General features: G+C 39.6%; 1 protein-coding gene across 12 annotated transcripts in view; it reads left to right on the forward strand.

Moving 5' to 3' along the window:
- The window catches only part of dtna (dystrobrevin, alpha), a 205,021-nt gene that overhangs the window by 123,532 nt on the left and 57,070 nt on the right, over positions 1-24,419 (forward strand). For 9 of the 12 annotated variants that reach the window (XM_063063098.1, XM_063063106.1, XM_063063113.1 and 6 more), the window contains 5 exons: positions 520-597; positions 1,041-1,133; positions 16,576-16,663; positions 17,202-17,290; positions 18,804-18,917. In XM_063063098.1, the coding sequence (XP_062919168.1) occupies positions 520-597; positions 1,041-1,133; positions 16,576-16,663; positions 17,202-17,290; positions 18,804-18,917 (462 nt within the window). The remainder of the gene's footprint in view (positions 1-519; positions 598-1,040; positions 1,134-16,575; positions 16,664-17,201; positions 17,291-18,803; positions 18,918-24,419) is intronic. The other 3 variants (XM_063063140.1, XM_063063133.1, XM_063063120.1) reach the window with 1 other exon arrangement.

Below are 24,419 nucleotides of genomic sequence, written 5' to 3' on the forward strand. Positions count from 1 at the left end.
GTGAAACAAACATTTTGGCTAGTGCTATTCAGTATGCAACAAGAAAGAATAGCTGTCACATGACTGGAGTTTGCAGCAAGGAGAACAGTGCACCAGGAAGAGCTTGAAGGAAAAGCCCAGCATAGGCTACTGCTTGAACAATTAATTGATTCATGACCTGTAATTGCAGAGAAACAGAAAAGGGTTTTCCAATTTACAAGTTCTTTCTATATTGCTTTAGGCGCTCATTTGCCAGTAGAAGTTTACATGAGCACAGTGAACATGTGCAACTATTTCCAGTAATAACTAATCATATTCTTCTACATTGCATTGAAGTTACAATTTTGTTGTTTCTTACTTTGATTTACCATATTTATTTTTTATTTCTGAAATATCCTTAGTCTTTCTGTGCAGTGTTAAATGAATTTAACTTTTAGTTTATTTGCCCTATGTTTACGTTCTATATGCATTTCACAGTTTAACTTTAAACCTGTTTCCCCAGTATTGTTCTTTATTTAGTATTCTTATCTCATTAAATAGCTTTCCTGATGAGATCAGTGAAGTAGAGCAGAACAAACAACTGGCTAGGGCTACTCCAGCTTTGCTGAAAGGCAAAGGGTGAGTATTAAAGAGAGTCTGACATGAGCTAATAACACTATAAAAATGTCAGATACCATGTTAACAACTGACATAAGTACATACATGTATTTTATGTTTCCAAGTATCCCACAGTAGAATGTAGTTTGATTTCAGTAGAAATATTTTTGCTCTAATTAATTTAGTATTAGAAAAATATGTATATATCCTCAGTTTCATATTAAGATGGGTCTGTACCTACAAGCAGATTTAGCTTTATTTAACCCCACCCCAATCACAGAGCTAATTAACAAACAAGTTTAGCAAATTATAGTTTAAATATCTTGAATCAGAACAATGAATTCTTTGTGCATAAGGAATTGTATGTTTCCATTTGATTTTGTTTTAAATTTCAAATATACCTTTTGCAATGTTTTCATTTTTTAATTTCTTAGGTTTCATTTTTTACATTTCCATCATTCTAGGATACAGTACAGCCTTGATATTGCTGATAGACTGGGTGATGAACATGTTCTGATTGGGCTATATATCAACCTCCTCCTGAACAATTCTTCACGGTTAGTTGAGGTTTCTTTTACCCAACTTAGAAATAATTATATTTGAAAGAACAGCCTTAACAATTGGTCATTTCATTGAAATGAGATTAACTAGGACACATAATGTGATTTATTTATTAAGTATTCATGAGGCTTTAAACCCTCACTTTCTGAAAACACAAAGGTAGATATTCAATAATAAGATAAAATACTAATTTAAAGAATGCAGTGTGTTCTATATTTTAACTACAGTACTACAGGAAAATCTATTGCAGCTCATTTCAATATTCCAAATAGTTAGTTTCATCACTGCCAAATGTCATCATAATCTGTCACATTTCCTATCAAGTGGGGTGAGAACATTGAACATAGAACAGTATACTGTGCTATTTAGCTGGTAATATTGTGCTGACCTATATAAACCTACTCCACAATCAATCTAACCCTTCTCTTTGACACAGCCACATTACCCTGCATTTTTCTTATATACACGTGCCGAAGTAAAAGCGTTTTAAGCTTCCCTATTGTATCAGCCTCTACCACCACCCCCCAAGCATTGCAAGCACATACCACTCACCTTAAAAAGATGTTCTCCTGTATCGGTCATTGCAGCTCTGGGAAAAAGGTGCTGGCTATCCACTCTATCCATACCTCTCATAATTTTATACACCCCTATCAAGTGGCCTCACTCTAAAGAGAAAAACCCAAGCTCACTCAACATTTCAAATTGTTCTGAAATTGACATTCTATCTCATTCTTAACTAAAATAATGATTATAACAACATTTGGAAAGGAAGGTGGATGAATAAAGGCTATTGCCAGAAATGAGAATAGTTTGCTCCCGATGAAGACTAAACTTCACCTGGATACGTGCACTACTTAGGGCAAAAAGGCATAAATCAATGTTAGAGTGTTCTGTAGCCTATGCAGGAACCTAAGCATGTATTTACCTCCAGTTAGCAGGATTGTCTCATATGAACTTGAGTGACATAAGATCATAAGACACAGTTGCAGAATTAGGCCATTCAGTCCATCACTTTTGCTCCACCATTTGATCATGGCTAATTTATTTTCCTTCTTGACTCTATTTATCTGCCTTCTCCTTGTAACCTTTGACGCCCTTATTAATCAGGAACCTATCAACTTCCACTGTAAATATACCCCATGATTTGGCCTCCACAATCCTCTGTGGCAATGAATTCCACATAGTCACCACACTTTGGCTTATGAAATTTCTTCTTATCTCTGTTATCAATGAACATCCTTATATTCTGAAGCTGTGTCTTCTGGTCCTGGACTTTTTTCCTATTGGAAACATCCTCTACATATCCACTCTATCTAAGCCTTTTAATATTTGGGATATTTCAATGAGATCGTTCCTCATTCTTCTAAATTCCAGTGAGTATAGGCCCAGAGGCATCAAACATTTCATGTACATTAACCTTTTCATTCATCCTTTCATTCTTGTAAACATCCTCTGGACCCTCTCCTATACACATCCTTTCTTAGAAATGGAGTCCAAAACTGCTCATAGTACTTGGGATACAGTCTAACCAGTGCCTTATAAAGCCTCAACGTTACACACTTCCCTGTATATTCTAGTCCTCTCTAAATGAATGTTAACATTACATTTGCCTTCCTTACTAGTGACTCAACCTGCAAATAAATTTTAGAAAATTTTGCATGAAGAATCCCAAGTCTGTTTGCACCTCCAATTCATGAATTTGCTCCCAATTTAGAAAATAGTCTACACCTTTATACCTTCTACCAAAGTGCATGACCAAACACTGTATTACATCTGCCGTTTCTTTGCCCATTCTCCTGATCTGTCCAAGTCCTTTCACCACACTACCTGCTCATCCAGCTATTTCTGTATCATCCGCAAAATTGGACACAGGGCATCAATTTCATCATCTAGATCATTAACATTGACCCTTGTGGAGCACCGCTAGTTGCCAGCAGCCAACCAAAAAAGGCCTCCTTTATTTCCACTCTTTGCCTTCTGCCAGTTAGGCAATCTTTTCTCCATGCCAGTATCTTTTCTGTAATACTATTGACTCTCACTTGTCTCTTAGCAGCCTAATGTGCGGCATCTTGTCAAGGGCCTTTTGAAAATTCACGTAAATAATATCCACTGATTCTCCTTTGTTTGTCCATCCCATTTTCTCAAAAAATTTCAACAGATGTGTCAGGCAAGATTTCCCCTTAGGAAAACTATGCTGACTTCGATCTATTTTGTCATGTGACTCCACATACCCCAAACTCCCATCCTTAATAATGGACTCTTTAACATCTTGCCAACCACTGAAGTCATGTTAACTGACCTATAATTTCGCATCCTTTGTCTCCCTCTTCTTAAAGAGTTGGGCGCAATTTTCCAGTCCTCTGGAACCATTACAGAATCTAGTGATTCTTGAAAAATCATTACTAATGCCTCCACAATCTCTTCAGCTACCTGTTTCAGAACCGTGGGTTATAGTTCATCTTGTCCAGGTGACTTATCTCTCTTCTATTTATCTACCATTTGGCTCATTACTGTCACAATCTTTGATAAGTTCTGAATCTCCTCGGTTGTGATTTATTATTTAGCTAAGCAAGTCCATGTCTGATGAGCACTTTTGCATGTATCATGCTACACACAACCTTAACATATTTCCATCTATGATTTACATAAGCCAAACAATCCTTTCTTCTTACCTGTATTTGCCTCCTTTCTCTCCTGTTCCTTTCCTCTGTTTCATTGCTGTATATTTTATTGTCATACTCTCTGTTTCCTGGATTCTCATTGGACTTCTCCTTTCTTTGTCAATATCGCAATGTCCTTTCTGTTTGCTTAAGCTATTGTCTTTCTGATCCTTATTTCCCTGTAATCATTACTGGCACTTACATTTGTCTTCTTTGGGCTTGAGAAGATGACATATGGCATGATGAAATCAGGGTAGACACCCAGGCAATGTTGATGTAATACATAGATATGAGTTTTGAAAGGCAGGGGTGATCTAACTGAGGCTACAAAAAATTTTCAAGTAAAAGTGCTTGTTCAGCCATGTGGTATTTCCACCAATGAGTGAAGCCTCCATCGGTCAGGGCTGACCATGGATGTTGCCTCTAGTTGTCTAGATATGCAAGCCTGGGCAGTACGATATGGAGAGCAAGCTCTTGCCCATATAGCAGACTCCCCCTCTCCATGCGTCTGATGAACCCAAAGGAACAGCAGAGACCGGTACAGTTTGGTACCAGTGATGTCACAGGAGTTGCCAGTTAGCGTTGAACTCAACGTAGGACTGCCTTAGGGATCTTAGCTTTGGATTTTTCCCTTGGGGTTTACTCCCTAAGCCTTCCCCATGAGTAGGTAGAGCTGCAAGCCAGTGGAAGTTTGAGATCAGAGTTTTTCTTCCAGATGAGCTGCCAGTCATGGCTAACAAGCCTCACCTGCCCAAGGCCCAGAGGCCCAGAGGCCCAGTCTATCATTGGAAAGATACAACTGTAGAACAGCAAGATGGTTAACTTACTTTACAGTTTAAAATTCCCATCCAAGATTAATAGAGACAACACAACAACCAAGCAACAGTGCAAAATATTAATGACATAAGTCAAGTTTTAAGGCTTTTATTCTATAACCAGGCCTGTGATATTACCTGAAGATTAAAATGTAATTTTGTCCTTTATGTAGAAGTTTGATTTTTATATTATATTTGATGAAATAGTTGACAATGTAGGGAAACTGAGACTTGCTTGGAGCATGTCAGGTGATATTGAAATGTACAGATTCTTACAAGGCTGGGCAGGATGGATGCAGAGCTGTTGCTTTCCTTGGCCGGAATGGTTGGGGAGGGGTGGGACATCTACAGGCAGTGTTAGAAATCCCAAGGTTAGTGATCATCTATTCAAAACCTAAATGAGAAAATATTTCTTCACCAATAGGGGACAGATTTTTTGGATTTCTCTGCCAAAGTTGTTCAGTGGTTGAGTATATTCAAGGAAAAAATTGACAGATGTTTAGACGTTAAGAAACATCAGGAGATTTTGCAGAAATTAGTGCTGAGATGCAATACCAGCCATGATCTTATTGATTGTTGGAAAAGGCACAGACAGAAAAAATAACCTCCTCACTTTATGTATCTTATACAAGAGATAAATAAAATAATTAGCAATAATAACAAAGCAGTGAAGCATAATTATTGTGTAATTGACACAGATGGTTTCCATAATAAGTACAAACATTAACAGACACTGTTCTTATAACTCTATTAATCTGGCAGTCTCAAGACTTTGATGATACTGGGCTTGCAGATTTTTCCATACACTTCAACCAGAAGGATCATCTTGTTTCTGGCAAAAGGGATAATCTTCATCTTATTCCCTCTTGCTGGACACAAGCAAGTGTTACTGTTACAATATGCATTGCTACAAGCTTCTCATAGCACAGGCATATTGCCTTTCAACTGCCTTAGGTGAACTGAGGCTTTCTACATGTATCATTAGGGTGTGAACAGAGACACCACATCACATAAGGGAATGCCAATTGTCCTGGCAGGAGTCACACTTCCCTCATTCAGTTATGTTCTGTGACAGGTCAAAGGCTGGAGACTGCGAGCTGAGAGTTTCCTATATTTCAGGTATTTCTGAAATGTCTCATGACTCATCAGTTAATCACACGCATGCATGGCAGGCTATATTGCCAGAAGTAATTTTACAGAACACACAAAACCTGGCTACTGAAGAAATAGCAGTTTCCACCTCTTGTCAGTTTAGATGCTGAGAGAGGGGAATGTGAGAAAGGGAAAAAAATTGAATCAGAATGTCAAACAGGAAGTGGGACTCTCGTTCATGAACCATATGACAAAACAATTGGTATGCAATAGAAGTAACACTTACCTCACCTTCCCACTCATCATTTTAATCGTGTTTGGTTTCCTTGATAATTTGTTTCAGTTTTCTTTGCCTTTCCAATTATTTGACCTAATTTATTGTCTTTACATATTTGATTATCATAGTTTCCTGTAAAGGCTATATAATTAGAATATGCTCTTTCCTTAGAGTCAGAGAAAAGTACTGCTCAGGAACAGGCCCTTCAGCCCTTCTAGTCTGTGTCGAACCATTTAAACTGACTATTCCTATCGACCTGCACCAGGACTGTTGCTCCCATATCCCTACCATCTATGTATCTATCCAAACTTTTCTTAAACATTGAAATCCAGCTTGCATTCACTACTTCTACTGGCAGCTCATTCTACACTCTCACGACCAGCTGAGTGAAGAAGTTTCCCCTCATGCCCCCCTTAAACATTTCACCTTTCACCCTTAACCCATGACCTCTAGTTGTAGTCCTGCCCAACCTCAGTGGAAAAAAGCCTATTTGCATTTACCCTATCTATACCTCTCATAATTTTGAACCATATACTTCTACGGAATCTCCCCCTCAATCTATTATGTTCCAATTAAATCCAATTCGATCTTTCCTTGTAACTCAGGTCCTCCATTCCCAGCAACATTCTTGTAAATTGTCTCTGAACTCTTTCAAACTTACTTACATCTTTCCTGTAGGTAAATCACCAAAACTGCACACCTGTCGCTAAGGATGATTTAAATATCTCTGCTAGGGTCCCTGAAATTTCTGCACTTTCCTCCCATAGGGTCTGAGGGAACACCTTGTCAAACTCTGGGGATTTATCCACCCTAATTTGCATCAAGACAGTAAACACCTCCTCCTCTGTAATCTGTATAGAATCCTTGGTCGATGCTGCTTTGCCTTGCATCTGTAGACTCTGTGTCTGTCTCCTGAGTAAACACAGAGGCATAAAACTAATTTAAGATCTCCCCCATCTCTTTTGGCTCCACATATGGATTACCATTCTGATCTTTCAGAGGATCGATTTTGTCCCTTGCAATCTTTTTGATCTTAACGTCTGTAGAATCTCATTGGATTCTCTCACCTTCTCTGCTGGAGCAATGCCATGCCCTCTTTTAGCCCTCCTGATTTCCTTCTTAATTGTTCTCTTGTATTCTTGTACTCCATAACCAATTTATTTGCTCCTACCTGTTATGCACCTCCTTTTTTTTTTCTTAACCAGGGCCTCAATATTTCTTGAAAACCAAGGTTCCCTAAACCTGTAATCTTTACCTTTTATTTTGGCAGGCACATGCATGCTTTGTGCTCTCAAAATTTCACTTTTGAAGGCCTCCCACTTACCAAGTACACCTTTGCCAGAAAACAGCCTGTCCCGATCCACACTTGCCAGATCCTTTCTGATACCATCAAAATTGGCCTTTCTCCAATTAAGAATCTCAACGCCAAGCCAGACCTGTTTTTCTCTATTTACTTTGAAACGAATGGCATTATGATCACTCAATGCAAACTGTTCCCCTACAGAAACATCTGTCACCAGTCCTGTCTCATTCCCTAATAACAGATCAAGTATCACACACGATCTCATTGGGACTTCTACGTACTGGTTAAGGAAATTTTCCTGAACACTGATTTGACAAATTTGACAAACTCTTGACTTTGTCTGCTGTCTTAACAGTTGTCTCCACAACCTCTCCACTATCTATTCTGGCACTTTGGTTCCCATCTTCATGCAATTCTAGTTTGAACCCCCCCCCCCCCCACCCAAGTACAGCACTGGTAAACCTTCCTGCCTGAATATTAGACCCCCAACAACTCAGGTACAAACTGTCTCTTCTGTACAGGTCCTACCTTCCCTGAAAGAGACCCCCAATGAACCAAAAATCTGATGCTCTCTCTCCTAAAATAACTCCTTAACCATATGTTAAACTATAATTTTCCCATTTCTGGCCTCACTAGCACAAGACTTAGGTAGCAGTCCTTATATCACAAACCTGGAGGTTCTGACCTTTAATAGCACCTGACTCCCGGAACTCATTGCAGAACTTCATCAGTCTGCCTGCTTATGTCTTTGGTACCTACCTGGACCACGACTTCTGGCTGTTCACCCTCCTGCTTAAGAATGCTGAAGACTCAGTCCGAAATGTCCCTGGCACCTGGGAGGCAACATACCATCCAGGGAATGTTGTGGCCTCATTCACAGAACCTCCTTTCTATTCCCCTAACTAACAAATCTCTTATCACCACAGCTTGCCTCTTCTCCCCCGTTTGAGTCATTGCCAGAGACCTGACCGCTGTGTCTTTCCTCTGCTAGGTCATTCCTACCCCAATAACATCTAGAGTGGTATACCTATTGTTGACAGGTTGGCCACAGGGGTACTGGCTATGTAACCCTTTTATCCTCGAGGTGCATGACAAGATAGGCTCAAGCCAGCATGGTTTCATGAAGGGAAGATCCTGCCTCACCAACCTATTGGAATTTTTTGAGGTAATCTCAAATAAGATTGACAAGGGAGAGGCTGCGGATGTTGTGTATTTGGATTTTCAAAAAGCATTCGATAAGGTGCGGCATAAGAGGCTGCTTAATAAGGTGAGAGCCCATGGAATTACAGGAAAGATGTTGAAATGGGTGGAGCATTGTCTGATAGGCAGAAAGCAAAGGGTGGGAATAAAGGGATCCTATTCTGATTGGTTGCCAGTTACTGGTGGTGTTCCGCAGGGGTTGGTGTTGGGGTCGCTTCTTTTTTAAATGTTTTCCGATGATTTAGATTATGAATTAAATGGTTTTGTGGCTAAGTTTGCGGATGACACCAAGATAGGTGGAGGAGCAGGAAGTGTTGAAGAAATGGAAAGGTTGCAGAGAGACTTAGTCAATTTAGGAGAGTGGGCAAAGAAATGGCAGATGAGATAAAATGATGAGAAACGTACGGTTGTACATTTTGGAAGAAGAAATAATCGGGCAGATTATTATTTAGATGGGGAGAAAATTCAAAATCAGAAGTGCAAAGGGACTTGGGGGTCCTCGTACAGGATACCCTAAAGGTTAACCACCAGGTTGGATCGGCGGTAAGGAAGGTGAATGCTATGTTGGCATTCATTTCAAGAAGAATAGTGTATAAGAGTAAGGAGGTGTTGATGAGGCTCTGTGGGGCACTGGTGAGACCTCATTTGGAATACTATGTGCAGTTTTGGGCCCCCTATCTTAGAAGGGGTGTACTGATGTTGGAGAGAGTTCAGAGAAGATTTACGAGGATGATTCCTGGAATGCAGGGGCTAACATATGAGGAGTGCTTGTCAGCTCTTGGACTGTATTCATTAGAGCATAGAAGAATGAGAGGGGATCTCACAGAAACATTTCGAATGTTGAAAGGATTGGACAGAGTAGATGTGGAAAGGCTGTTTCCCTTGGTGGGTGAGTCCAGGGCAAAAGGCTAGTCTTAGAATTAGAAGGTACCCATTTAAAACAGAGATGAGGAGAAATTTTTTTAGTCAGAGGGTCGTGGATTTATGGAATTCATTGCCACATACGGCTGTGGAGGCCCGATCATTGAGGGTGTTTAAGGAGGAGATTGATAGGTATCTAATTAGTCAGGGTATCAAGGGATATGGGGAAAAAGCCGGAAATTGGAACTAGATGGGTGAATAGTTTAGCTGAAGGTGGGCCAAATGGCCTACTTCTGCTCCTTTGTCTTGTGATCCTTTCTGACTGAAACTCAGTTTCCTGTATCCTGCACCTTGGGCATAACTACCTCTCTATATATCCTATCTATCACCCCCTAAGCCTGACGAATGATCTGGATTTCATCCAGTTCCAGTTTCAAATCCTTAATGTGGAGTGTTAAATGCTGCAGCTGTATGCATTTCTCACAGATGTGGTAGCCAGGTTCACTGGACATATCCCTGTGTGTCCACATCCCACAAGAGGAGCATCCAGTTGTCCTGTCTGGCATCCCTACTGATCTAACTGAGCAAATATAAAGAAGAAAAAACAATAAATAAACTGCGGGGAAAAATAACTACCTACAGAATTTTGCTTTCTCTCACTCAAGTCTCTTCTCGCTGAAGCATTGAAGAGCTAAAGCCTTAACATTCCCACTGTACCACTGCCCACTCCAATGATAGCCACTCCACTTGCTCTTGTCTTATTTTAATTTGCTTTTGCCAATCAATCCTGATCTCCGATTGGCCATTGCTCAAAACAGCGAACTGCTCCGAGTTGATGCCTTATGTACTCAATCGGAGAACCTGAGTGAGCTACGTCTTTTCACACTTTCAATTTCCAATTAGCCGCTGCTCTAAAAAAAACTACTTTTACTTTGACAACTACATCTAGTTGCTCCCTTATATCCTTCATGTATTTATGATGATTTATTGTTGCTATTGATATTGTTCTCATTTTCCTAGGCAAAATTATATTTTCTTGAAATCTCTATGTTGGTGTTTGAGTCTCAGAAAGGCAGCGTCCATTACTAAGGACCTCCAGCACCCAGGGCATGCCCTTTTCTCACTGTTACCATCAGGTAGGAGATATAGAAGCCTGGAAGCACACACTCAGCGATTCAGGAACAGTTTCTTCCCCTCTGCCATCTGATTCCTAAATGGACATTGAAGCTTTGGACACTATCTCACTTTTTTTTTATTATACAGTATTTCTGTTTTTGTACATTTTTTAAAATCTATGCAATATACATAATTGATTTACTTGTTTATTTATTATGTTTTATTTAATTTATTTTTTTTTCTCTCTCTGCTAGATTATGTATTGCATTGAACTGCTGCTGCTAAGATAACAAATTTCCTGTCACATGTCAGTGATAATAAGCCTGATTTTGATTCTAATTCTGATATCCAGTTGATGAATACATGATCTGCGAAAAATGTTGCTTTTTTTTTACAAGTTCTGTTGTCAGTTCTTCATAATTGGCTTTTCTACATATTGCCACACTAGTCTTTTCTGTCATTCATGATTACCATGATAAAGCATGATATATTGCCTAAATGTTCACTCTAATTAGCTGTGATCCATTCTCTGTTTGGAATTGTTGGGATTGTTTGGGTTGAAAAACTAATCCTGTTTACATTGTATGAGCTTCATTTCCTTATCCCTTTTTATCTTTTTACAACTAATTTTAAGATAGTTGAACTTCCCTCAGGGTTATCATCTATATTACAAGCTTCCTTATTAATTAATGCTTATAATTAACATTATTTCCTGTTTAATATTGCTCACTTCCATTATAACGAGGTCAATAGACAATTCCCCTTAACGTTATTGATATTTTATCGATATATTCAGTTTATATTTCTCTTACTCATAGCTGCAAAACATTCTACAAGACAGTTGTTTGCTGTGGGTGCTTTATTAATTATTTGAGTGACAATAGTGTTAAGTACATTAACCTCAAGACAACTTTTACAAAAAGAATGCATCCAACTTGTTATTTTGCTGTCCCTCAATATCCTTACAACAAAATGAGTCATATTAATTCCATTTGTTCATGTTGCTTGAGATAAGAATGCCTCCTGTGTTTTGTTATAGAGTCATATAACACTCCAGCACAGAAACAAGCCCTTCAGCCATTTAGTCTGTGCTGAACCATTAATCTGCCTAATCCCATCGATCCGCATCCAGTCCATAGTCCAAAACACCCCTCCCATCCATGTATCTATCAATGTTGAAGGTGACCCTGGATCCCCCACTTGCACTGGCAGCTTGTTCCAGACTCTCATCACCCTCTGAGTGAAGAAGTTTCCCCATATTTTCCCCTTAAACATTTCACCTTTCCCCATTAACCCATGACTTCTAGTTCTAGCCAAACTCAGTGGAAAAAGCATGCTTCCGTTTACCCTGTCTATACCCCTCATAATCTTGTATACCTCTATCAAATCTCCCCTCAATCTTCTATGTTCAAGGCATAAATCCAAACCTATTCAACCTTTTCCCTATAACTCAGGTCCCCAACTCCCGGCAACATCCATGTACTTTGTAAATTTTCACTGCACTCCTTCAATCTTATTTGCATATTTTCTGTAGGTAGGTGACCAAAACTGCACACAGTACACCAAACTGGACTTCACCAACATTTTATACAACTTCAGCATAACATCCCATCTCCTGTACTCAGTAGTATGATTTATGAAGGCCAATGTGCCAAAAGCTTTTGTTACAACCCCATCTACCTGTGGCGCTGTGCTCAAGGAATTATGGATCTTTATTCCCAGTTTCCTGTGTTCTATCACACTTCTCAATGCCCTACTGCTCACTGTGTAAGACCTACCCTGGCTTGTCCTCCCAAAGGGCACCACCTCACACTTGCCTGCATTAAATTCCATCTGCCATTTTTCAGCCCAGTTTTTCAGCTGGTCCAGATACCACTGCAAGCTTTGATTGTCTTCCTTGCTGTCCGCTACACCGCTAATCTTGGTATCATCTGCTAAATTTGTTGATCCAGTTTACCATATTATCATCCAGATTGTTGATATAGATGAGAAACAACAACATACCCAGCACCAATCCCTGGGGCACACTACTAGTCACACACTTCCTGTTAGAGAGGCAACCGTCTACTCCCACTCTCTGCCTTCTCCTGCGAAGCCAATGTCTAATTCAATTCACTGCCTCATCTTGAATGCCGAATGACTGAACCTACTTGACTAACCTCCCATATGGGACCTTGTCAAAAGCCTTGCTAAAGTCCATATAAATAACTTCCACTGCCTTGCCTTCATCAGCTTTCGTAGTAACTTCCTCAAAAAACCCTATAAGATTGATTGGAGGCGACTCAGCACACAAAAGCTACGCTAACTATCCCTAATCCCTCCCTGTCTACCCAAATATTTCTATATCTGGTCCCTTAGAATATCTTGCAGTAACTTTCCAGTAAATTAGAGGCTCGCAGGCCTATAATTTCCTGTCTTATTCTAAAAGCCTTTCTTAAACAATGGAACAACGTTAGCTATCCTCCAATCCTCTGGCACCTCATCCTTGGCTCAGGACATTGTAAATCTCTGCTTGGGCCCCTGCCATTTCTGCACTAGCTTCCCATAGGATCCAAGGGAACATCTTGTCAAGTTCTGGGGATTTATCCACCCTAATTTTCCTCCAAACAGTAAACACCTCCTCCTCTGTAATCTGTATTGGGTCCATGGCCTCTCTGCTCCTTTGCCCCACATCTATAAACTCTACATCCATTTCCCGGTTAAATAAAGATACAAAAAATCCATTTAAGCCCTCCCCCATCTATTTTCCCCCCACAAATTGACTTACCACTATAATCTTCCAGAGGACCTATTTTGTTCCTTGCTATGCTTTTGCTCCTAACATATCAGCAGAGTCCATAGGATTCCCCTTCACCTTATTTTCTAGCACAACCTCATGCCTTCTTTTAGGCCTCCTTGATTACCTTAAGTATTCTCTTGCATTCCTTACACTCCTCAAGTTTTTCGTTTGTTTCTAGCTGCTGAGTACCTCCTTTTTTTTCTTTACCACCATCTCAATATCCCTCAAAATCCAAGGGTCATTAAATCTGTTTTCCTTGCCTTTTATTCTGACAGGAACACACAATCTCTGCACTCTCTAAATTTCACTTTTGAAGGCCTCCTACTTACGAAGTACACCTTTGCCAGAAAACAACCTATCTCATTCCTTTCTGATACCATCAAAATTGGACTTTCTCCAAATGAGAATCTTAACTTGAGGACCAGAATTGTCCTTTTCTATAATTACCTTGAAATTAGTGACATTATGATCACTAGATGAAAAGTGTTCCCCTACACTGGGGTACTCAGCACCAGCTGCCTATCCCCTTTCCCTTGCTTATAGCCAGCCAGTTACCTATGTCCTACACTTCATTGTCATAACTACCTCCCTGTATGTCCTGTCCTCCTGAATGATCCAGAGTTCATCCAGTTCCAGCTCAAGCTCCTTAATAGAGTCGTTAGAAACTGCAGCTAGATGCACTTCTTGCAGCAATACTTGGAGGTCTCTCTGCCTTCCATTACTCTGCAAAAGCAGCATTCCACTATCTGACCTGGCATTCCCTCTGCTTTAAATATGCAATTAGAAAGAAAGAAAAAATAAAGGAAAAAATCCTCTAGTTATGGCCTACTCTCCTTCTTGCCGAAGCCTCGAAGAGCCAAAGCCTCAACCTCCCACTCTAATACTGGCTCACTCACACAATGGCCATTCCCACAATAGCTGCTCTGATTCAACATAACTTATTTTTATTGGCCTTTGCCAAGTGACTAATTATTCGCAATCCAATGTCTCCTTGGGAACCATGGCATGAACGAAGTGCTGACTGCCCCCACTTGGCTTCTTCTACACTCTCTTTCCCTCTACACAATCAGATGTCTCTTTGGGAACTGTGGCATGCAAGATTGTCTTCAGCATTGCTTCTGTGCGATTCAAAAACTTAGCTTCATTTAATAACTAATGAAAATTTTGCCTACTTTTTGTCACCTGTGTTATGTTCCTTGAGTGTAAACAACTATCTACAACAGTTGTAACATCTGGCTGAAGTTTGGCCTAATTATTTACTCTGTTTCTCAAAAAGGATAGAGCAGCATATCTGGTTGAGAGATCCAACTGTATGGATGTCCAAGTAGAACGCCCCCTCCCACCTCCCCAAGTTAATCACAGGATACCTTTGAAATTTTCTAAATTTCTCTCTGCCTTCCTCAGCCAGCTCAACAAGATTTTGCCAGTTTCATGAGTTAGCAATTGAGGGAAGGAAGGGAAGGTACTAGAAGATTTGGAGGTTGGTTTGTCAGTCGGGATGTAGTTAACAGTCATAGAAAAAGGGAAATTATTGGTTGAGCACTCTGTGTTTGTGATGGATGGTTGGCTTTGTACTGTGGATTGAATATTTCAGATGGGTATGGTAGAAGTCTGATATTAAAGATAGGAATCAAAGGAGTTGAGGGCATAGGTTACAACTGAGGACTCTGTAGCAAACAAAATCTTTAATAACTACAAACACTGAATCACCAGATAGACTGTCGAAACTATGGTGTGGGGTAAAAACAGAGTAGCCAACTTGTCAATGGGGAAATGTAATCACCTGCTGTAGTGGGTGTGTTAATAACAAGAATCCAGCCTGATGGTTATTCAAGGGAGTGATAAGGAGCTTAACCAGCCTGTCAGTGATGTTGTGTGGAGTGAGATAGAGTATTGAGTAGTCAAGTTACATGTTACTGTGGTGATTTGCACATAGCATGGTGACTTTTACTTCGATCATGGAACAAGTGGTTCAATCCATGACTCGATAGATTTCTGAGTGACAGTTCTCATAGTTTCATTATATCCCTAGCACTGGAGGTTGATGAGGTTTCCATTGCTTTATATCAGTACTGCCCTCTGTTCTCACCCAGTGCTATTGGAATGCTGAGGAGAACTGCATTGGTTCCTTGATTGGTACCCCTGCAGTTCGCCTGCCGTCCACTCCACTGATACCCTTAAAGGCCCTCCATAACTGTGTCAGGTTTCCTTGGCCTTTGCAATATGCAGGAGTCTGCAAATAAACCCAAAAATGCTCAGAGCTCTTCAAAGTTATGTGTGACTATTGGGTCATGAAGGTTCAGCAGTTTTTCAGCTTTTATGAGTCACTGAGTATGAATTTCATTGGTAAAGCAGGCACCATTCGTTTGCAGAAGGCAATTGCCAACTAAGTGAGCCCTTCTTGGAATTGGTGTTAATGTTTACCATGGCGAGGATTGAGGTCTTGCTCCATAGCAGTAATTCTAGGCTCAGAAGCAAGCCCAGCTGAATTTCCACCATTGTAAATTAGCTAAGGAATACCTTTGCATTGTTTTGTTTTGAGTGTCAATAGTATTCCAATGTCATACAAATCATGCAGTAACTCTTGGGATACTGCAGTAGAGGAGATTCATTTGTATATTGTTCGTGTTTAGGCCCTTTTGAATAGGCTATCAACTTAATCTAATTCTCATTCTTTTTTTTCTTTTACAATCCCACAGATTGCTGCTTCTTAAATCATGTTCAATTTGTTTTATATCTTGCCATTATTTCTGCTTCCACCGCTCTTTCACAGTGTGCTCCAGATTTCAATAATTTGCTGATTTTTAATAATTTTCCTCCCCTGTGGTTCTTTTGCCATTGATATTAAATTTGTGTCTATTAATGAAAAAAGGAAATAACTTCTCTATATTTATTATACAAACTCTATGTTTCCTGCTTTCCTTCTCTTCTTCTAGTACTGGATTTTCTTTCTCAATTCTCGAGTTCATTACAATTATTATTGGAAAAGAATTACAGACTGTAAACTGTCTACAGTAGATTTGAGGAAACATATTGGCAGATTGGGTGCTTGAGCTTCAAAATGGTGAACAGTGAATGACGGATCTTTAGTTTACAGTATATACTACCTTAAGTATGTAACAGGAGCAAGCTGTAAGTCTTTTGCCTCTGGCGAACTATTTTATGCAACACAGTTATATGAATGTAAAGAATTGCAAGTAACTTCCTTTCTGTGTGAAGACATTCTCAGTAGTAAATTCTCAGTAGTAAAAACAGGATCCATGGAAGAAATTAAATGAGTGAGATTGAAAATGAATAACTCTATTTTGTTGAGGTTTCTTTTTTCGTCTCTGTAGTGTCCTTGACAGTCCAAACCGATTGGATGAAGAACATCGATTAATAGCAAGATATGCAGCACGACTAGCTGCTGAAGCAGCATCTTCAGTAAGTTTGGTTTCTTTCAAGTTCATTTTTAAATGTTTTAATGTGATAATTAAATTTTGTTACAGCTGAACAGTTCAATATTACCTGCTGCATCACTTTGATCATTCCTTCTCAACAAACAGTACGTTTGTGAAATCCACTTTACGTTCCTCAGTTTAGTTTCCAATGCGCTTTATGAATTGAATACTTTAGATAAAAATAAAGTGGAACATGGAGTTGTTATGAAGTGAAAGATTACTTGCAGCTAATTGCTACTGTTTTTGTCTCATAATTTCATAAGTCTAAACTGCCTTTAGGAGGCTAACCTCAAAAATAGTGCAGCAGAGGCACTACAGATTTAAATTTAATATACAATGATATATATTTTTTATACTGCAGCATCATTGGCACTTTGGATATTAAATCACTTTTTTTTATCTTCCTGCTGCAAATACAAATCCATTCCTCTTCTATATTTGGCTCTAATCTCCAATGCTTTCTAATGTTCTGTGGAAGAAGTACACAAATTCTAAAACAAAATATTTATACATCTTTCTAGCAACAGCGTGCTCCCTCTGATCTGACCTCTACCATAGATGCCAATAAGCAGCATCGGCAGCTGATTGCTGAACTTGAAAACAAGAATAGGTAGGTGATGCAGCTTTAATTTTATTTTTCTGGTCCTTGCATTCATACACTAATATTTTTGCATCTTCCACAAAAATGGTAAGACCGTGCTAAAGTGGTTAAATTACAAGGCTGGTCATCCATTTGGCTGGCCTAACAGCCAGAGACTTGAGTTTAAATCAACAATGGTATATTTTCAGAAACGTACATCCATGCTATTAACTGAATGTAAATTTTAGCACCACTGTTGATTTAAACTCAAGTCTCTGGCTGACCTCATCTGCCTTATATGTGACTCTTAAAGGTCCTCAAAAATGGCCTGACAAAATTTCTCAGTTGTACCTTGAGAGCAACATTGAAAGGGAAATATGGAACAGGAAACCGACTCCTGATTACTTGTATCATCCACTCTGAGATAACAAATCACCGCTCCCTCATTTTGATCAACACTTGGAAGAAGCACTGAAAATAGCAAAGGCACAGAATGTACGCTGGTGGGGGACTTAACTGCCCATTGTCAAGAGAGGCTTTCTGGTGTTGTGACTGTTACTAAGTTACTGGAGAAACTGTTATTTATGAAGGTCTTTATTCATCATGCTGTGATACTGTGTACATTAGCACCAGAAATGGTTATGAAATCTCTGGTAAGGCTGCAGTTATTGATCAAGGCACTGGTCTTTATTACTTCTTGGTCTATGACCTTCTGGTTCAATCAAAAAGTGTTCATTTGAAGACCTGAATCTATTTTTTTTGTCACCTAACACAATATTACCATTGTGCTAATAAGCAGATTTACATCTTTGAAATAAAACAGAATATACTCCTGGGCATTGGTGTTCAGTTTGCTCAGGACATTAGCCATCAAATTATTGGAAAGGGAAGAGCATGATTTCAGTTTATTATCACTTGAAGGTTTGTTCTCAAAAAGTGCAATAGTCCATTGAAAAATGAGGAGAAGGCAGGAGGATGGAGTTGAGAGGGTTAATAAATCAGCCATAATAGAATAGAGGAGCAGACTCGATGGGCTGATTGGCCAAATTCCGCACCTATGTCTTATGTAATGCAAGTCACTCCCACATTAGGACCATGATTGCATATTCAAGTTTGGTGTGTGAAATCAAACCTTATGACACCAGTAAGCTATCAGTTTAGATTAAGATGATTCTTCAATTATGAGCATTTACTGTATATGTGATTTAATTTTAAAGTTGACATTTATAGTTATCAAATACTTTTTGTAACATCGCTCTAAATCCATCACTGTCTACTGCACCAGTGTTCCCGCGAAATATTTCCCATTCCTCACCAATGATTGATTGCCAGGTGTTTAAAAATTTAGTGTCTTATTTGTGGTATCCATCTGACTCAAAGGAATGTGTCCAGACTGAACCAAGTTAATACCTCACAATAAAGACCTTTTGGCTAGAAGATTTGCACTGAAACATTCTAGTGGAACAAGTATCTACAATTATATCCTGTGTCAGTTTTTTTTTTGTGGCAATATAAATCCATAGTAACTTTTGTCATTTGTCAGAGAAATCCTGCAAGAGATTCAGAGATTGAGACTTGAGCACGAACAAGCATCTCAGCCCACCCCTGAGAAGGCACAACAGAACCCCACCCTCCTTGCTGAGCTACGACTCCTCAGGTAAGTCATTGAAAATGCAGTTGAGTTGAACATTGTTCTGGGAAATGTTAACCAATTATGAGGTCAGTCCCGGAGCCTTAAAGTTTTCTCTTCAATCTTCTTTCTTCTCTGTCATCACTCCTTTCTGTTCCTTCCTGCTGCAGCAGTGTTGTTGTTGTTTTTTTGCAACTCCTGCACAAGGGAAGGGGAAAAAAGAGCTACTTTGGATGAATTGTCCTGGTTTTGATATTAGTGCACACAATGTGTTTGGTTTGTTTTGCATGGATGGGGAGAGAGTGCTAGATCACAACCCTACTTGCTGTATTCTGTTAAAAATATAAAATTGCCTTGTGCTCTAATCAATGGAGGACAACAGCACAATTATTACAAAAATTAGTCAAGGTGATATTCTACAGGAGAGTAAAGTATCAGGACAGAAATATCACTCCTTGATAATCATAAAGATTGATAATTCTGATGTAGTATATAGTACCTGACATATGGAGTCAAACCATCTATATGATGTTATGGGGCACCATTTTCATAGCTGCAAACTTTTGCAAAGTAACTGATGTGTCACCCATTTATACACTAAGCTAGTAAAGGGCTTAAAAGATTTCAAATTAGCCTGCTTAAAGAAGGACAAATTTACTAGCCACAGATGTTCCATCCCTATGTATTCCTAGAAGGCTCTTTTGATCCCTTTTTCTGTGTGTGGATGTATGGTTGGTATCGTTGTCTCAAGCTGGTGGACTACTGAAGAAACAAGTCTGACAAACTCTGGTGGACAATGACCTCCAGCAAGATCACCTCCAAGTTTATCAGATTGTAAAGCTTGTACCTATCTTGTATCCCTAATGTCAGTTTCCTGGATACAAGGTCATGTGTTACCAGATACTGGTATTTCCTCCTCAACTTAACTTCTTATCTCTATTTTGATAGCAACATATTACTTTTTTTTTGTTTGATTATTATGTTTGAGTAGACTCAGAGCAAACCCATTCAGTACCAAATGAGGAATTGGAATTGGAACTGGTTTATTACTTGTTCTGAGATGTAGAGTGTTGTCTATGTGGCCGTTTACACAACAATATCATTAATAAAAACGCTAGAGACTGGAGCTATGTTAACAGGGGCTTTTACTTACGGATCCCGAACTGAACACATATATACAGATCAATACACGCCTAATAGTGCATGCTCAATAACGTGTTACTACGACATAAAATAGTCCTGTATTATACAGTAGGCTATATGGTACACAGAGAAAGGCTTGTCTTACATACTGTCTGTACAGATCAAATCATCGCACAATGCATTGGGGTGAAAAGAGTAACAGACTGTGGAATGAAGTGTAAGAGCAACAGAGGAAGAACAGTGCAGGTAAATAATAAGGTGCAAGGTCATAATGAGGTGGACTGTCAGGTAAAACATACATCTTATCATACTAGGGAACTATTCAATTGTCTTATTATAGTGGGGTAGAAACTCTCATTCAGCCTGGCTATGTGCTTTCAGGCTTTTGTGTCCTCTTCCCGATGAAAAATGGGAGAAAAAAGGGTGCCCTGGGGTGGGCAGGGTCTTTGTTTATGCTGGCTGTTTTAATAAGGCAGTGTAAGTACAAAGTCCATGAGGGGGAGAGGCTGTTTTTTTCTGTGAGGTGTTGAGCTGTGAATACATCTCTCTACAGTTTTGTTGCCATCATAAGCCATTATGCATCAAGAAAGAATGCTTTCTATGGTGCATTGATAAAAATTGTTAAGAGTCAATAGGAATATGCCAAATTTATGAGAATTGGAGACATTGATGAGCTTTCTAGGCCAAGGCATCTATGTGGTTGGACCAGGACAGGTTTTAGTGATGTTCATTCCTAGGCACTTGGAGCTCTCAAACCTGTCAACCTCAGTACTGTTGATGTAGATAGGAACATGTGCACCTTCTCCTTCCTGAAGATAATAGAAAACTCGTTTGCTGACTTTGAGGGAAAATTTGTTGTCATGGCATCATGTTAACTAAGCAGTCTATCTCCTTCCTGTACTCCAACTCATCATTATTTGAGATACAGCCCACATGGTGTTCTCATCAGCAAATATGTAGATGGAATTACACAAGAATCTGGCCATGCAGTCATTTGATTTTTGTTCTTGTTTCTATAGTTAATGAAGCTTACCAAAATGACAGTTACTTGTGCTCACACTGACTCTCCACCCATTGCCTGGCTTCAAAACTATTAATGACATCCATAAATGTTTCTTTTGCCCACTTGATCGTCGTATTTGATTTCAAAATTAACTTTAAACACAATGGCCTCAAATGTACCTGGAATTTGTGATGGGTTGGTGTCAAAATAAAGATGGATAAAGTTCAATTGCGAAGGAAAGAAATACAAGTGTTTGGTAACCCTTGATCTGTGTGCCCAAGGAACTCGCATCAGGGCTACAAGGTCTGTACATGCCTTATAGCCCAACAAATTTAAAGGGGAAATAGCTGGAGATCATTGTCCATAAGGTGTTGTCACGCTCATCCTTTCAATTTGCTATTAGAGAAGTTCTTCAATGGAAGGCATAGGTTTAAGATGAGCGGAAGCAGTCTTAAAGAGGATCTGAGGGGAATATTTATTGCATAGAGAGCAGCTGATATCCAGAACTCACTGCCAAAGGATGTTGTAGAGTTAGATACCATCAATACATTTAAGAGACATTTAGGCAGGCACTCAAAAAGCAAGGCATAGAAGGATATAGACATAGTGTGAACAAAATGCCTCAGAAAGCAGTGGAAGCCAATTCTCTGGATTCTTTCAAAAAAGAGTTAGATAGAGTTCTTAAAGATAGTGGAGTGAAGGGATATGGGGAGAAGGCAGGAACAGGGTACTGATTGTGGATGATCAGCCATGATCACAGTGAATGCCGGTGCTGGCTCAAAGGGCTAAATGGCCTACTCCTGCACCTATTGTCTATTGTCTAAAAGGGATTAGCGTATACGGGCAAAAAGGTTGACATGGAAGTTGTGAGCAGATGTCTGTGTCATTTTTATGAATTTGTAATTAAATATAGAATAACAACATTGTAGATGGAAGACTATAGCCAGAAACAGGCCTTTTCCACAATGTTGTCCTGAACTGATTAAGCTAATGACACCAACTCCTTTCTGCCAGCATGTGATACATAGCCCTCTATTTTATGCATATTCATGTGACTAGCTAATAGCCTCTTAACGCCTCTGTCATATATGCATTCCAAACACCCATTTTCAGTGTAAAATAACCTTGCCCTGCACATTGTCTTTGAACTTTGCCTTCTCACCTTAAGTGCATGTCTTCTAGAATTAGGCATTTTGATGTGAGGAAAGAAACCAGCTATCTACGCATCTATGCCCCTCACGATGTTATAACCCTCTTAGATCTCCCCTCAGCCTCTGCCACGCCAGAAAAAAACAGCACAAATTTATCCAACTTTTCCTTTTAGCACATGTCCTCTAATCCAGGCACCATCCTGGTAAACCTCTTCAGCACTCTCTCCATAGCCTTCATATTCTTCCTGTATTGTAGCAAACGGAACTGAGTGCAGTACACCAGATGCAGCCTAACCGGAGTTTTATAAACCTGCAATGTAATTTATAGCAACATATAAATTATTTGCTTCAAATAGATTGAACTGAACTTTATCAATTTATTATTTGAAAAAAGAGAAATTATAAGGTTAGTAAAAGAGAAAAAGGAAAAAGGAAGTTTGGGAAGCTGAAATTGGACAAAGCCCTTTAGGAACATAAAGGAAGCAGAGAAGAACTTAAGCAAGAAATTTATAGTGTTAAACATGGCCATTAAGCAAGATGGTAGCTAGGGAAAGGATAGGTCCAGTCACAGGCAAAGGAGGGAATTTATGCATGGAGACAGAGGAAGTGACCGAGGTCTTTAATAAATACTTCAGACAGTATTCACCAAGATGGACCTACGTGATGTTGAGATCAGGATGGAGTATGTTCTTATTTATATGAAGTAGATATGAGTCATTTGAACAATATTGTGGTGATAAGTCCCAACTGCTACTGCTGAGAGAAGATCCTTAGGAACAGTATTTAGTCAGAGTCATACTTTATTGATCCCGAGGGAAATTGATTTTCGTTACAGTTGCCCCAACCAAGAATAGAGTATAAATATAGCAATATAAAACCATAAATAATTAGATAGTAATATGTAAATTATGCCAGGAAATAACTCAGGGTGTCTGACCCTCCAAGGGAGGAGTTGTAAAGTTTGATGGCCACAGGCAGGAGTGACTTCCTGTGACGCTCAGTGTTGCATCTCGGTGGAATGAGTCTCTGGCTGAATGTACTCCTGTGGATGGGAGACATTGTCCAAGATGGCATGCAACTTGGACAGCATCCTCTTTTCAGACACCACCGTGAGGGAGTCCAGTTCCATCCCCACAACATCACTGGCCTTACAAATGAGTTTGTTGATTCTGTTGGTGTCGGCTCCCCTCAGCCTGCTGCCCCAGCACACAACAGCAAACATGATCGCACTGGACACCACAGACCCGTAGAACATCCTCAGCATCGTCTGAAAGATGTTAAAGGACCTCAGTCTCCTCAGGAAATAGAGATGGCTTATTATGGACTTATTAGGGAAATACAGCAGGGCTCTGTACTGATTGAGTTATTTGAGGAGATGACAGAGATAATAGCTGAGGGTAGAGTAGGGCAGTGGATGTCATCTACATGGACTTTCATGAAGTATTTGACAAGGTCCCTCTTGGTCTAGAAGAATCAAAATCCGGTTTATTGTCTCTGACACATGTTGTGAAATTTGTTGCTTCGTGCAGCAGTACAGTGCAATAGATATTTTTTAAATTACTGTATGTTACAATAAGAATATATTAAAATGAATACTGCAAAAGGAGACCAAAATAATGAAGTCGTGTTCATGGGTTTATGGTCTGTTCAGAAATCTGATGGCAGAGGGGAAGAACCTGTTGATAAAAGGTTGAGTGTGCATCTCCTCCCTGACGGTACCAGTGAGAAGCAGACATGTCCTGGGTAATGAGGTTCAACATAGAACATAGAAAAGTACAGCACAGTACAGGCCCTTCGGCCCACAATGTTGTGCCAACCCTCAAACCCTGCCTCCCATATAAGCCCCCACCTTAAATTCCTCCATATACCTGTCTACTAGTCTCTTAAACTTCACTAGTGTATCTGCCTCCACCACTGACTCAGGCAGTGTATTCCATGCACCAACCACTCTCTGAGTAAAAAACCTTCCTCTAATATCCCCCTTGAACTTCCCACCCCTTACCTTAAAGCCATGTCCTCTTGTATTGAGCAGTGGTGCCCTGGGGAAGAGGTGCTGGCTATCCACTCTATCTATTCCTCTTATTATCTTGTACACCTCTATCATGTCTCCTCGCATCCTCTTTCTCTCCAAAGAGTAAAGCCCTAGCTCCCTTAATCTCTGATCATAATGCATACTCTCTAAACCAGGCAGCATCCTGGTAAATCTCCTCCGTACCCTTTCCAATGCTTCCA

Source organism: Mobula hypostoma, chromosome 1 (genome assembly GCF_963921235.1).
Source record: "Mobula hypostoma chromosome 1, sMobHyp1.1, whole genome shotgun sequence".
NCBI lineage: Eukaryota > Metazoa > Chordata > Chondrichthyes > Myliobatiformes > Myliobatidae > Mobula > Mobula hypostoma.